A 12,217-nucleotide genomic window follows, 5' to 3' on the forward strand; every position below is an offset into this window, starting at 1 on the left:
AACGAAAAAGGCAGCCTGACGAATCCTCAAAACCAGTAATTCAGCTGTCAGGTCGTACTAGGTTTTCCACAGCAGTGCTGGGCAAACGTACTACAAGTTGTAGGTACAATGTTGTATATTAAATGATACTATCACAGAAGGAGCAGAAGTTTTAATGGTATTAGAAGAGGAAGAAGCATTACTTAGAATGATCAAATCTCCGGGTATTTATGGTGTTCCACAGATTGTATTTAAGAAAATCGTATAGACTACTAGAAATTCTACTTCTAGCAATCAGTTCAGTTTATTTGTAATATGCACAAGCAGAGGCAATTTAACCTGGTCATGGGCCCTGTGGCTACAGGTCTACTTGTGGCCCTTTTCCAAATCAGTAAAAGCAGTATGAAGCAACAATTCAGCTCCCTCCTGACTGACGTGGCCAAATTACATAGGTTATAACAAGCATGAAAACCAAAGGGGTAGGCACTCCCAACATGGACTTGCGAGATAAACAATCAGAGGAACCAATGGCTAAAAGCATATTTAATGTATGGGCTATGTATAGGTATATTTAATATATAGGCTAAATGCCTATACATTTGTATAGGCAAATGTAAGGATATGTTAAAGAAAAAACACTTATTGCCATCTTCTTAAAAGTGCTTATTTATGCCAGTTCTTTGGAACAGTGTCCCTCCTCTGTCCTGTGGCTGTGGTCCAATAAAAATGGTGTTGAAACAACCATGAATTTCACCAAATCAGCATATCTGAGGTTAACTGTGATGTACCAACAGTATTGTTTTACATTGGGGAAACAAAGATGCAACCTAGTAAAATATTTTATAATACACCTTTGAGATCATACTCTGTTCAGAGGGGTTTCCGAACTATAGGGGAATGTTTAGTCTATTGACACACAGAGTCTTAAAAAGGGAAATAAATCCAAGAAATATATAAAATAAAGTTGTAATGGGGGCTAAAATAAATAGTAAATTTTAGTATTATAAAAGTAGAACAGTAAAGGATTAAATTATTTTTTTCTCAGTTATGTGATGTGTTTTTCTGAAAAGTGACAGAAAGATGGTCTTGGTGCGAAAGATAAAACTGTGTAGATTCCAGTTACGAACCTTTCTGATAATAAAAGGACACGTTTTAATTATTTTCCACACAAAAATAATTATTTTATGAGGAAGTCGTTTTAAAATTCGACAATGCCATTATGAGGAATTGAAAACTTGCAGAACTTGTGTAAATAACAATGTTTATGCAAAAACATAAATTCCCCGAATCTGATCATAAGAATACTTATTGTGGAAGTGTTACGAAATAATGTAACGCTGTAATAACACAGAATTTCGCTTATTTATAATATACGGAAATTTGATGACAGAAAAAATAACATCCTCCAGTAATTCTTGAATAAAACCACAACCGCTAAAAATTTTAAAACTAGCTGACCTGCAGTATTTTTTTAATACTTAACAAGGCATTTGTTTTGTTCGTAACTTTCTTCTATATTGCTGCAGTCTATAGATGTCCAGTCAAGAAGGTCTTCTTCCCGGTTTAGCTTAAAGCCTCAGGGTGAAACAGCTTCAACGCGAAAACGTGATTTTATTGTCAACAGTTCCATTGTTCGGTTTTGCAAGCCAATTTCTAATGTTTTTACATACGTTACTCTTCTATTGTCCGAAACTATTCAGAGAGGAAAGTACTAAAGTGGTAATTACAGTACTCTACAATTATTAAATTGGGGGGGGGGGGGGTAACTTTTGATTAACGTAATCTTAATATTGATTTATGAAAACTTAATAAATAGCAGACATCAGATATATTCTACAATGAAAATCTAAAAAAACATTGAATGTTAAGCAGGATATAGTACTGATTTGAGATTGTCATATCTGTTTAAGGCAGTGTGAAATAGATTGTCCACAGCTGTAATATGATCTTGTAAATACCTGTCTTGTTCTAAAATATCCAATTTGGGAGTCACCTGGCAACAGTTCCTGTGACAACTTCAGGTGTGTAGAATACAGATACATCTGCTGTACAAAATATTCTCTAGTAAAATTGAGCCGTAATATTTGTGCGTTGTCTTTCAATATTGTTTTCCCGATATAACAAAGCAAACAAAATGCCGAAAGAATTGAATATATTTTCCAAGTTACACACGAAATGATCTTACAGTATTTAAGATAAGAAAACAACAACAAGTATTTGCTGACCGAAAACAGACGGATAAAATAAACGAGGCACAAGCGGAAATAAGCGGGATCCTCATTGGGAAAACAAAAGGTAAATCAAAATGACCTGCCGTACTCGTTCCCTTCTTTTTCGGTTTCATACAGTATCTTTGTCAGCTTTGTCATAGGAAACATCCTGGAAAACAGTAATTTATTATGTCATTAATTATTAATTAAGGGAGTAATTAACAGCTTAAGAGATTTCTATGCATATCCCATGTTCTTATTTTGTTTTGCCGAGACAATTCTACACTTGTTTAGGACTGCCGTTCTGTCCGTTCCAAGGTATACTGCTGTACTGTATGTCTCCCGCATTTGAAGTGACGCAATCTCGTGGTTTATTACCTGTAGAGGAATTGAGACGCTAAATAGAGGAATTGACAAGCTGGGAGAGTCAGCTAAATGTTTTGGTGTATTTAACTTATCATTTTTAGAAAGAATCTAGAACAAGGGTAGCCACCCTTGACATTTTCTTTACATACTGTACATTTACGATTCTTTGAACTTTCCGATAAATTAATTGCTAAACTGAGCTTTAATTGCTTATTAATGCAAGTGCTTAAGATCACCTAGATAAGGATCAGGTGGAGCAAAGGTTTCTTGTGGAATGTAATAGAGGTGCTAATGTTGAACTACAATGTGTTTATCCGATGTTTAGTAGATCCTTGATCCCTGTGTGTTGAAATCCCAGTGAAACTGAGCACAATTTATCAAATACAAATAAAATGTTTAGTTTGGTAGCTAGATATGTATAGTATATAATAACTAACCAGTGATGTTTCATTAAGAAAAAAGTGCCAGAGGCCAGAGTTATCCTAGTTGCTATTCAACAGCACTTGGGATTTTAGATTTTGAATAAATACTGACATCCACTGTTTATTTTAAAGATATTATTTGAAACACAAGGCCTTTGTCTTATAAATGGTCAATAATTGTAATATTTGGAATTACTAACATACCTTAATTTCAAATAAAATCTATAAAAACAAAATTCACATGGACAAATAAGTCTGTCAACATTATCATGACTAATTGAACAATTATGTCATGTTTATGCTTAGATACTCTAATCCATTAATGGTGAAAATTTAATTTATATGTGTTTAGGTCTAATTTTAAAACAGCACTCCTCTGTAATCCTACATAAACACAAACATAAGACACAGACATATTTACATCAGAATACAAAAGCAAAGCAAACAGGATGAAGAATCAGTTTGTGCTTCAGGTAAACGTATCATAAGATTTAAAGATTTTCTCAATCAGACATTCTTGTTTTATTTTCTGTTAAACTTCACTTAATCTTATTCTTAATCTTAATCTTATTTAGAATATTATGTACGTTTTTTATCACATTATTCTAAAAAATATTTCTGCTCAGGAATCATTCCATAGAACAACAGCTTGATATATAATCTGTATTTAATCCTGAAAAGAAAAAAAAAACTTTGGGGGAGGTTATTGAAGTAATTAAAATCCTCAAGGGCATTGATAGAGTCAACTCAGTGAACTTCTTCAGTATTGGCAATGAAACATGAATGAGCGAACACAAGCAGAATTTAAAGGGAAGTGGTTCAGAGAAACAGAGCCTCTTCTTTCTGCAAAGGGTTGTGGAAGCATACTTCCACAACCTTACCTACAGTAGGTATAAGAAACAAGATACCTAGAGATGTTGCAGAATCCAAAAGCCTAGCTTCTATCAAAGATACTGATGGATAACATCCTTAGATCACCTACTGTACAGTAGTTTATTCCTACCATGTGGTCTTGAGTGGAATGGCCCCCTCTGCTTGTAACCTTTCTATTGGTCTTGGGTAATTTGGACATTAAGATCAATTCCAGCAGATGCTCTATGATTCATTTAGCAGCTGTTTTTTCTCATCTAAACTCTTAGAGATACTCTTGACAGGGCTATGTTTTGTTGTTTTGTATGTTCACCCTTCTAGAGGAAGGCATCCAGATTAAGTGATCCTTCTTCTTAATCTTAAATCTGATTGTTGGAGTTACTGTACATCTCATGCTTTGTCTTTAAATCCTCATGAAACCAAAAATAAAATTACATTAGTCAAGCATAATTAAATACTTAATAAGCAAAAAAACGTAGATGCTTTTCTGTTCTCCTTTCTCTGAGAACAAGTCTCTGGCTCCCCTTCCTCCTTTGTTCTGTCTGCCTAGTCTGTAATGCTTGCACTGACATTTTCTTCCATCCTGCTGTTTTAACAGTTTAAAACTTTGCAGCTGAAGAGAACTATGTGCAGCTTGGGTTTTAGTGTGATATTTTTTCTGCTTTGTAATTACATACCTTTGCCACCTTTATATTCTCCATGCTCTTCTTTTTCTTTGAACACGTGACAGCAGCAATAGATATAAACAGAGCACATGGAATGGTATGTTTTCTTGTTCAGAAGAATTGTGATAAAGTTCCTCATAAAAGATGCAGTAGATATTCAAGGTAATGGTACTTCAGAGTTCCTGTATCGCTTGTAGAGGTCAGGGACATAGCCAGTATAGGAAGCGAAGAAGCGTTCTTCTACCCAGCCTATTAAAAATATACCAGGGTGCGGGTGGGTGGATCAGGCACTGTGCATTTGTCCAGCGTGTGCTTGAGGGCTGTAAAGCTGTCATTATGGGGAATGACGGTGTAAAGAAATGTGATGTCCATGGTAAACATGCAGCATCCGGGGCCCTGGAATTTGGAAATCATTAAAAAGTTGGAGCGTGTGGTTGCTGTCCTTGATGTATGAGGGAAGACCTTCAACCAGTGGTCTCATAAGGCTGTCGAGAAAAGCCGAGATGTAAGTAGTCAGACAGTTGCATTCTGATACAATGGGGCGGCCAGGGGTGTCCAGTTTGTGGATTTTGGGGAGGAGGTAAATTTGAGATTCCTGCGGATGTTCAATGATGAGCCAGTTCACCTGGGGGAGCTCCTTACTGTTGATGTGAAGGGAGATGGTGGATACCACTTCCTTTTGATAGTCAGTGGTAGGGTCCCGTTGGAGAGGGAGGTAGGCAGAAGTGTCAGTTAGTTGTCTAGAGGCTTTAAAGATATACAGTATAGGTCTTTACATCACACCACAACAGCGCCTCCTTTGTCCACTGGTTTGATGACGATATCATCTCTGTTGCAGAGAGACTGGAGTGCCTGAATTTCTCCTTGGGTGAGGTTGGGCCTGTGTTTACTGGGTATAGAGAGTGTCTTGGGAGCTTGATTGGTGCATTGGTTAATGAAATAATCAACTGGTGGAAAACGTCCAGAGGGGGGAGTGAAACAGCTCTGTTTGAGATTAATGTTGTTAATGACATCAATAACCGGATTGTTGTCAGCTGCCTGTGAAGAGGAATTGTCAGCAAAATGTGCTCTGAGACAGATCCTGAGGTAAAAGCGGTTAAGGTCGACATTGGTCTGGGGGATGTCCAGCTTCCTGGGAACTGGTACAAAACTGAGGCCTTTGGTGAGGAGGGATCGCTCATCCTGTGAAAGGGAAAGGTCAGAATGTATAGTGACAACAAGGTTAGGATTGGTGAAGGTGTTTGGGGTGTTGATGGTTTTCTTCTGTAGAAGATGACTGAGTTTTTTGTCCTTCTCTATAGTGAGAAACTGGTAGAGTTTAAAGTTGAGAGATCTAATAAGGTTAATTAGGAAGGGAAGATGATGTGGAACTGTCTGCCGTAGAAATTCCTTAGCCTATTTGATATTGTTGTCAGAAAGGATAATCTGTTTTTTGAGGGAGAAAATGGTAGAAAGCATTAGTTTCGCCTTTCAGGCAAAATCCTTTAGGGATGATATTATGTCGATGACATCTGTAAAGGAATTGAAGGTGGTTAGAAAGCCTGGTCTTGGAACAGATAGCTGTGAAGAGACGGAATGCTGGTTTTGTGAGAGAAGCGGGCAAGTGGCCCAGGGAGGAAGAAAAGGTATGACGAAGACTAATTCACTATTAATGAATTAGTAGTAACTTGTTCATTCCAACTGTGCATTAAGAGAACAAATTAAGTTATTTAGTAAACAAACAATAGTTGTAGTGTGAAATAATACTATAGAATATAATACTATTAATTCTAGTATAATATTTTAGTAGAATATAATTGGTGTGGGACTCTCCAAACACAAATCTCTTCATACTGAAACCAGCACTCAAGAAGTTGGTCACAGATATTTTTTTTATATTTCATATTTTTTATATATATTTTATTACCCAAGGACCTTGTCATCAGAGTTAACTAGACTATTCACTTCACTCAGCCTCTTTTGTAACTTTTAACATTGATGCTTAACACTGTTTTCTAATAATCATTTGTACTGTAGGTTGATGAGAATGTTTTGAGAAGTTCAGAAGGAGACATTCTTCCATCAGAAACGAATATAATATTTCATACTTGGCCAGAGATGTTGCCTGGATCAGAAAACAAAATCCACCCAGACGAACCAGATGGTAAGGTGGTCCTAACTGCCTTTGAAAAGGTAGGAGTTGAGTGAATACCAGTCATTACAAACAGGTGCTTTGATACTTCTACAGTAGGCCTACAAATTCCCGTTTTGGTTGAAATCATAAAAAGTAATGAAAATATACATTTCAAAAATCAGGTTGAAAAATATGTGCCACTCACCATATTCTGATAAAACTAATTATGATTAATCATGTTCTGAATTAAATCAGAGCTTTGATCGCCAGCACTCACAAATTAACAGCAGGGTGACTTGACTTTTGTTTGCCAACCCAAAGGAATGACACCATTGTGTAGCATAAAATAATTAGAAAATGGAAAATGTCAGCCAGATCAGGCCAAGTCAAATGTACATTTTTCATGTTTGTCAGGCAAAGCAAATTGTATCTGAAGTTACACTCTCTGAATATCCCTCATTTCTTATGTTTGAATTGAGGGCATTTCAGTGTTTAGCATTGTTGCCTCGCAGTGCTGGAGCCCTGGGTTCAATTACAGGCCTGGGGTGAGATTTGAAATTATATTATTCAACTTACATTAAGGAACATTTATGTTTAACAGCTTCCTGCTCCTTAGATTCTTCCTCACAGTGGAAATATCCTTCTCTAAAGCCAGGGACAGCCATAGTTTTTCACAATTTGTGCATACACTGCTGTTATCAGCTCCCAACACAACCTTATCTTGCTATTTATAACAATTAAATAAATAAATGATATGATTAGAAAATGTATTAACAAGTTTTGAACACATAGTATATAACATATAAACAAGAACAAGGAGCACACATTTTACAAAGACAGTGTATTTTAGCATACAATGAAAATAATAAATGGGAACATCAATAACAATAAATAATAAACAGGATCCCTGTTTCATCAAAATTATAGCAAATCATAACTTACCAATTTGTGCATTGAAACCTTTATAGAAAGGAATGGTAGAAATAAATATGAAATAATAAAACAAGTGCATTCAATAACAACCCAACAGATCCATAGATGACGCCATTGCCATACACACTGCCCTATCCCATCTGGATAAAAAGAACACATACGCAAGACTACTATTCACTGACTTCAGCTCAGCTTTTAACACTATCATTCCAGAGAAACTAGTCAAGAAACTTGGTGCACTGGGTCTCAACACCACCCTCTGCAACTGAATTTGGGACTTTATGACAGGCAGACCTCAGGCTGTCAGGCTTGGAAACCATACCTCCGGCACACTAACTCTGAACACTGGGGTCCCCCAGGGGTGTGTGCTTAGTCCATTACTCTACTCCCTCTACACCCACGACTGTAAGGCCAAACACAACACCAACCCCATCATCAAGTTTGCCAATGACACCACAGTTGTAGGTCTGATCACAGACAATGATGAGAGGGCCTACAGGGAGGAGGTCAATCTCCTTACAACATGGTGTGAAGACAACAACCTCACCCTCAATGTCAGCAAAAGCAAGGAGCTGATCGTTGATTTCAGGAAACTGCAAAACCGACATGCCCCTATCCACATCAACAGGACTGAAGTGGAAAGGGTCAGAAACTTCAAATTCCTTGGCGTCCATATAACTGAGGACCTCACATGGTCTCTCAACGCCACCTGTCTGATCAAGAAAGCGCAACAGGGCCTGTACTTCCTAAGATGGTTGAAGAAGGCTTAGATATGTCCCCAGATCCTCACTACCTTTTACAGATGCACTACAGAAAGCACACTGACAGGTTCCATCACAGTGTGGTATGTCAACTTCAGTATTGCTGACCGCAAAGCCCTACAGCGCGTGATGAAAACTGCCCAGTCTATCACTGGGGTTGCCCTCCCATCTATACAGGACATTTATGACAGACAGTGCTTGAGGAAAGCTCTAAGCATCATCAAAGACCCCACACACCCCATACAAACAGTATGACCCTCTACCATCTGGAAAAACGGTACCGGAGCATTACCAGACTCAGAGACAGTTTTTACCCCCACACTATCAAACTATTAAACTCCCAGGCTCTATCACTCTCACCTCACCTCTCACCTATGATCTGAACCTCACAGTGCTTTCTTTCTTACCAAAAACTCAAACGCACATTGAAATCTACCTCTACCTTACATGTCAAAAAGCTCACTCCCTATAATTTCTATCCTTTTATTTAATTCTGTTGATGCATGTTTTTGCACATCTGATGTTGTTTTGTACATTGCCTTTTGTCTCTGTCTTTCTTTTATTATACAATTGTATTGTTGTTTCTTTGTAGTACTTATTGTCTGAGAGGTAGCTAAATAGCATTTCGTCATACCATATACCTGTATATGAGTATAATTGCAATAAACTTGAACTTGAATAAACTTGAACTTGAACAGGTGAGGTGAGATCAGTAAGGCCGAGCAGATGGAAAAGTTTTATAAAAATGTTCTATAACTCAATTCACCTATATTTCTTGGAGGAAAAATCATCAATTACATCTTCATACAACAGTAGTCGACCCACTGCATGACTGATGCTCATGATAGCCAGTCCACTGAGATGGTCTTGTGCCATCGTTGACCTCAGGTGTGTTTTAATCCACTTGAAATCTGAAAAGCTCCTCTCTGATCCTGCTACTGTCACTAGGAGAGAGAGACCGCAATCTGAAGAACTACCCATGCGTTAGGTTCACAATATCCCATTTAATGAAATTTTTAGCCAGGCGACCCACACGGCATGTGTACAATTGTGATAAATTTGAATTACTTAACTTCTAGTAAAATACCTCAGGCAGTCTACTTGTCTAGCTTGAAAATGTGTGCACGTCTACCTATCACTAGTTACATTGATCTGACAGACTCAAAACCTAATGACATACAAATTATTACATTGTTATGCATATTATGCATTATTACAATGACCTAATTTGGCATACCTCTGTTTTGAGATAACGTAGCCCGCTTTTCTTTTCTGTGCTTCAAAAACATTATGTAGTTGATTATCAAAATATCGATTATAAAATTGGTCATTTTTGACTAGGCTTCCATTAGGATCATCCACAGCAGCAACAGAACAATGCCCTATCGTAATTTTTTGGCATTTTTGCTGATTACAAATATGTTGAGTTGCACATTGAGAGGGCCCGTGGGAGCCTCGGGGCCCGTGGCAGCCTCGGGGCCCTTGACAGACAGACAGGTTTTCCTATGCCTAGGGCCGGCCCTGTCTAATGCCTGTAACAGCAGGTTTACATCCTCTGCATTGGAAACACTCTAGACTGGTATCACATAAGCCTCAGGCCATTTGGTGAAGTAGTTCATGGCCACCTGGACGTATCCATTACCAGACTCTTGAGTGTGAAAAAGGGCCCAAAACATCCATCCCTACCTGTTCCATGGGTGTCCCAACCTGAAAGAAGGGCATGAGATTGGTCCTGGGGGCCCTTCTGTGCAACACAAGTGTCACACATCTAGAAATACTGTTCCACATCTTGACAGCCCCAGAAAAACTGCTCCTGGAGGCAACACACCTCAGCACCTGGTTACGGAGGACACGCAGAACCACCAGCTGCTAGTAAGCTACTAACCCCTATACAGGAGCCCCTCGCAGAACGTCAATTTACCCCACTGGCTACAAAAGGCATTTGTGCCACGGGGGTGAGGAAACAGTTCTTCCTAATTCGGTTGGCATCCCCCAGTCTTCCAGCGAAGAACTGGCCACAACTCAGGATCTGCAGCCTGCTGCTTCTGCAATTCCTCTGGAACCAACCCCAATAATCCCGAAGGTATTCACCTACTCCCCCCAAGCCCCAGCACTGTACTGTTCCTCCAAAGGGGGCAATGTTGACATGGGTCATGTACACAAGGCTGACATGGGTAGCAATGAAATTGCTCCAGACTCTGGTGGCTCTCCCTGTCCTCCACCTGGTTTCTCTGCACTCCTTTCCTGAGTTCCAATACCTCAACCTGTCTTTGTGCATCCCAGACAATCCTGGTGGACATGCAGTCCCTGCCCCTGAAGCTGGGCCACTCCTCCTGGACTGTGATGACCTAGCTCTTGGATCCATTACATCATTCGACCTGTACAGTGTCTGGTTGTAACAGATATTTCTTAAACATGCTGCATCATAGTGCATGTCGTGGGAAAGAATAATTTAAAATAATTAATCCAGATGCTGAAGACACCCACAGCAACAGCAATTAAGTTAGGTAGCCTTATCTGGCAGTGGTAAAAGGACTGAGATGGAGCCCTAAGATGGAGCATACTGTATTCCAAGTAAAATAAAAAAAATTAAGAAAAATAATTAATTAAGAAAAAATATTTTTATTGCTAACAAAATCTATTCAAATCAAAACTGAATTGGCAAAGTACAGGTCAAGCTCAACAAACACATAGCCAGTATGGCAACCTGAAGTGGCCAATACACATCATAAGTGCTTCTATTTGTTGTGCTGAATTTTTCTTGAACTGTAAATCAGAGATTATTGTTAAATTACACTACTGTTTCTTACACAAGGAGTTTCGGTGGCTTGTTTTGATGTTCGGCAACTTGCTTGATGGAGAAAGAATTCACCCATATTCAGCAGTGTTTCTTATGCTACAGTGTAGCTCTCTGTCTGAAGTGACATCATCTCATGTAGCAGTGTAGGTTGAAGCAGGACGCTGCAGCTCAGCTGCCTCTGTAAGTCTCTGCAGGGATCTTTGTATAAACTGAAGGAGAGTCAGTTTCCCCCATCTTTTTAAAATGATAGAAGAGGATGTTATTGAGCCCAGGTCTGTGCAAAGTCTTGCAGTCAGCAGCACCAAAAGCTATAAGTTTCTTGCCCTTTCTCCTTCCTTTCAGCGGTGCTCCATCAAATCATGGATTAAACAAAACATCAAGAAGAAGGAATGCATATACTATGTTGAAGCTTCCAGGTAAATATTTCCCTTTTGAATTCCTTGTTATCTACTCTTTCTGCCTTCTGAGCGATATGCATAATAAGATAACTAGTGAGCATTTCCACTAACCTTGAGTAATAAAATTGGGGCGGGCAGTCAGGAACATCAACATTAGCAGACATGCTGTCTCTATACACTACAAAAGAAGATATTGTTTTGGACTCTTAAAGCACAAACATTGTTATTGTGATTGTCTGTGGTGGAGAAAAAAATGCATAGGTGGATACGTCCTCATAAAGAAACATAATTACTGTATTTTACTCCACATTAAGTCATGGTGGAGAATAGCCTCAATTCTTAGTAAAGCAGATATTGTAACATATCACACTTTTATCCTGTAAGGTAGATGTGCACTAATCCCATTCAGAGATGTGTAGAGAATTGTTATCTCATTTCCTCTTGTCATTTTAGAGACTGTATGGCATTTCAATCTCCAGTGAAACTGAAACAGAGGGAAGAAATTAAATGAGATAAAATACAGAACTGCTGTATTGATTTTGTTTTATGCTTACTACTAGCATGCAGTGTCCTTGCTTAAACCTCACATGAAAGATATTTGACATATTGGTTTCCACACATACTGTATGAATGCAGAAAACATGGAGTCAAAATATAATTTTACTTTTGGTTCTAATTTATCAACAAAATCTGAGAAACA

At 38.4% G+C, this 12,217-nt stretch overlaps 1 protein-coding gene and 1 pseudogene across 2 annotated transcripts in view; one reads left to right on the top strand and one right to left on the bottom strand.

Annotated features, from left to right (window-relative positions):
* The first annotated feature begins 1,465 nt into the window (after positions 1 to 1,465).
* trpm2 (transient receptor potential cation channel, subfamily M, member 2) overlaps positions 1,466 to 12,217 on the top strand; it is an 85,724-nt gene continuing 74,972 nt past the window's right edge. Inside the window, exons 1-3 of one of the 2 annotated variants that reach the window (XM_088607254.1) lie at positions 1,466 to 2,274; positions 6,529 to 6,684; positions 11,462 to 11,535. In XM_088607254.1, coding sequence (XP_088463380.1) covers positions 6,610 to 6,684; positions 11,462 to 11,535 — 149 coding nt within the window. In that variant the 5' untranslated portion in view covers positions 1,466 to 2,274; positions 6,529 to 6,609. Of the gene's footprint in view, positions 2,275 to 6,528; positions 6,685 to 10,964; positions 11,536 to 12,217 lie in introns of those variants that run through there. The other variant, XM_088607253.1, reaches the window with a different exon arrangement.
* Positions 3,797 to 5,970, bottom strand: LOC148648902 (uncharacterized; annotated as a pseudogene).

The sequence above is a fragment of the Lepisosteus platostomus genome, chromosome 14, assembly GCF_059453375.1.
Source record: "Lepisosteus platostomus isolate fLepPlt1 chromosome 14, fLepPlt1.hap1, whole genome shotgun sequence".
In the NCBI taxonomy this organism is placed as follows: Eukaryota; Metazoa; Chordata; class Actinopteri; order Semionotiformes; family Lepisosteidae; genus Lepisosteus; species Lepisosteus platostomus.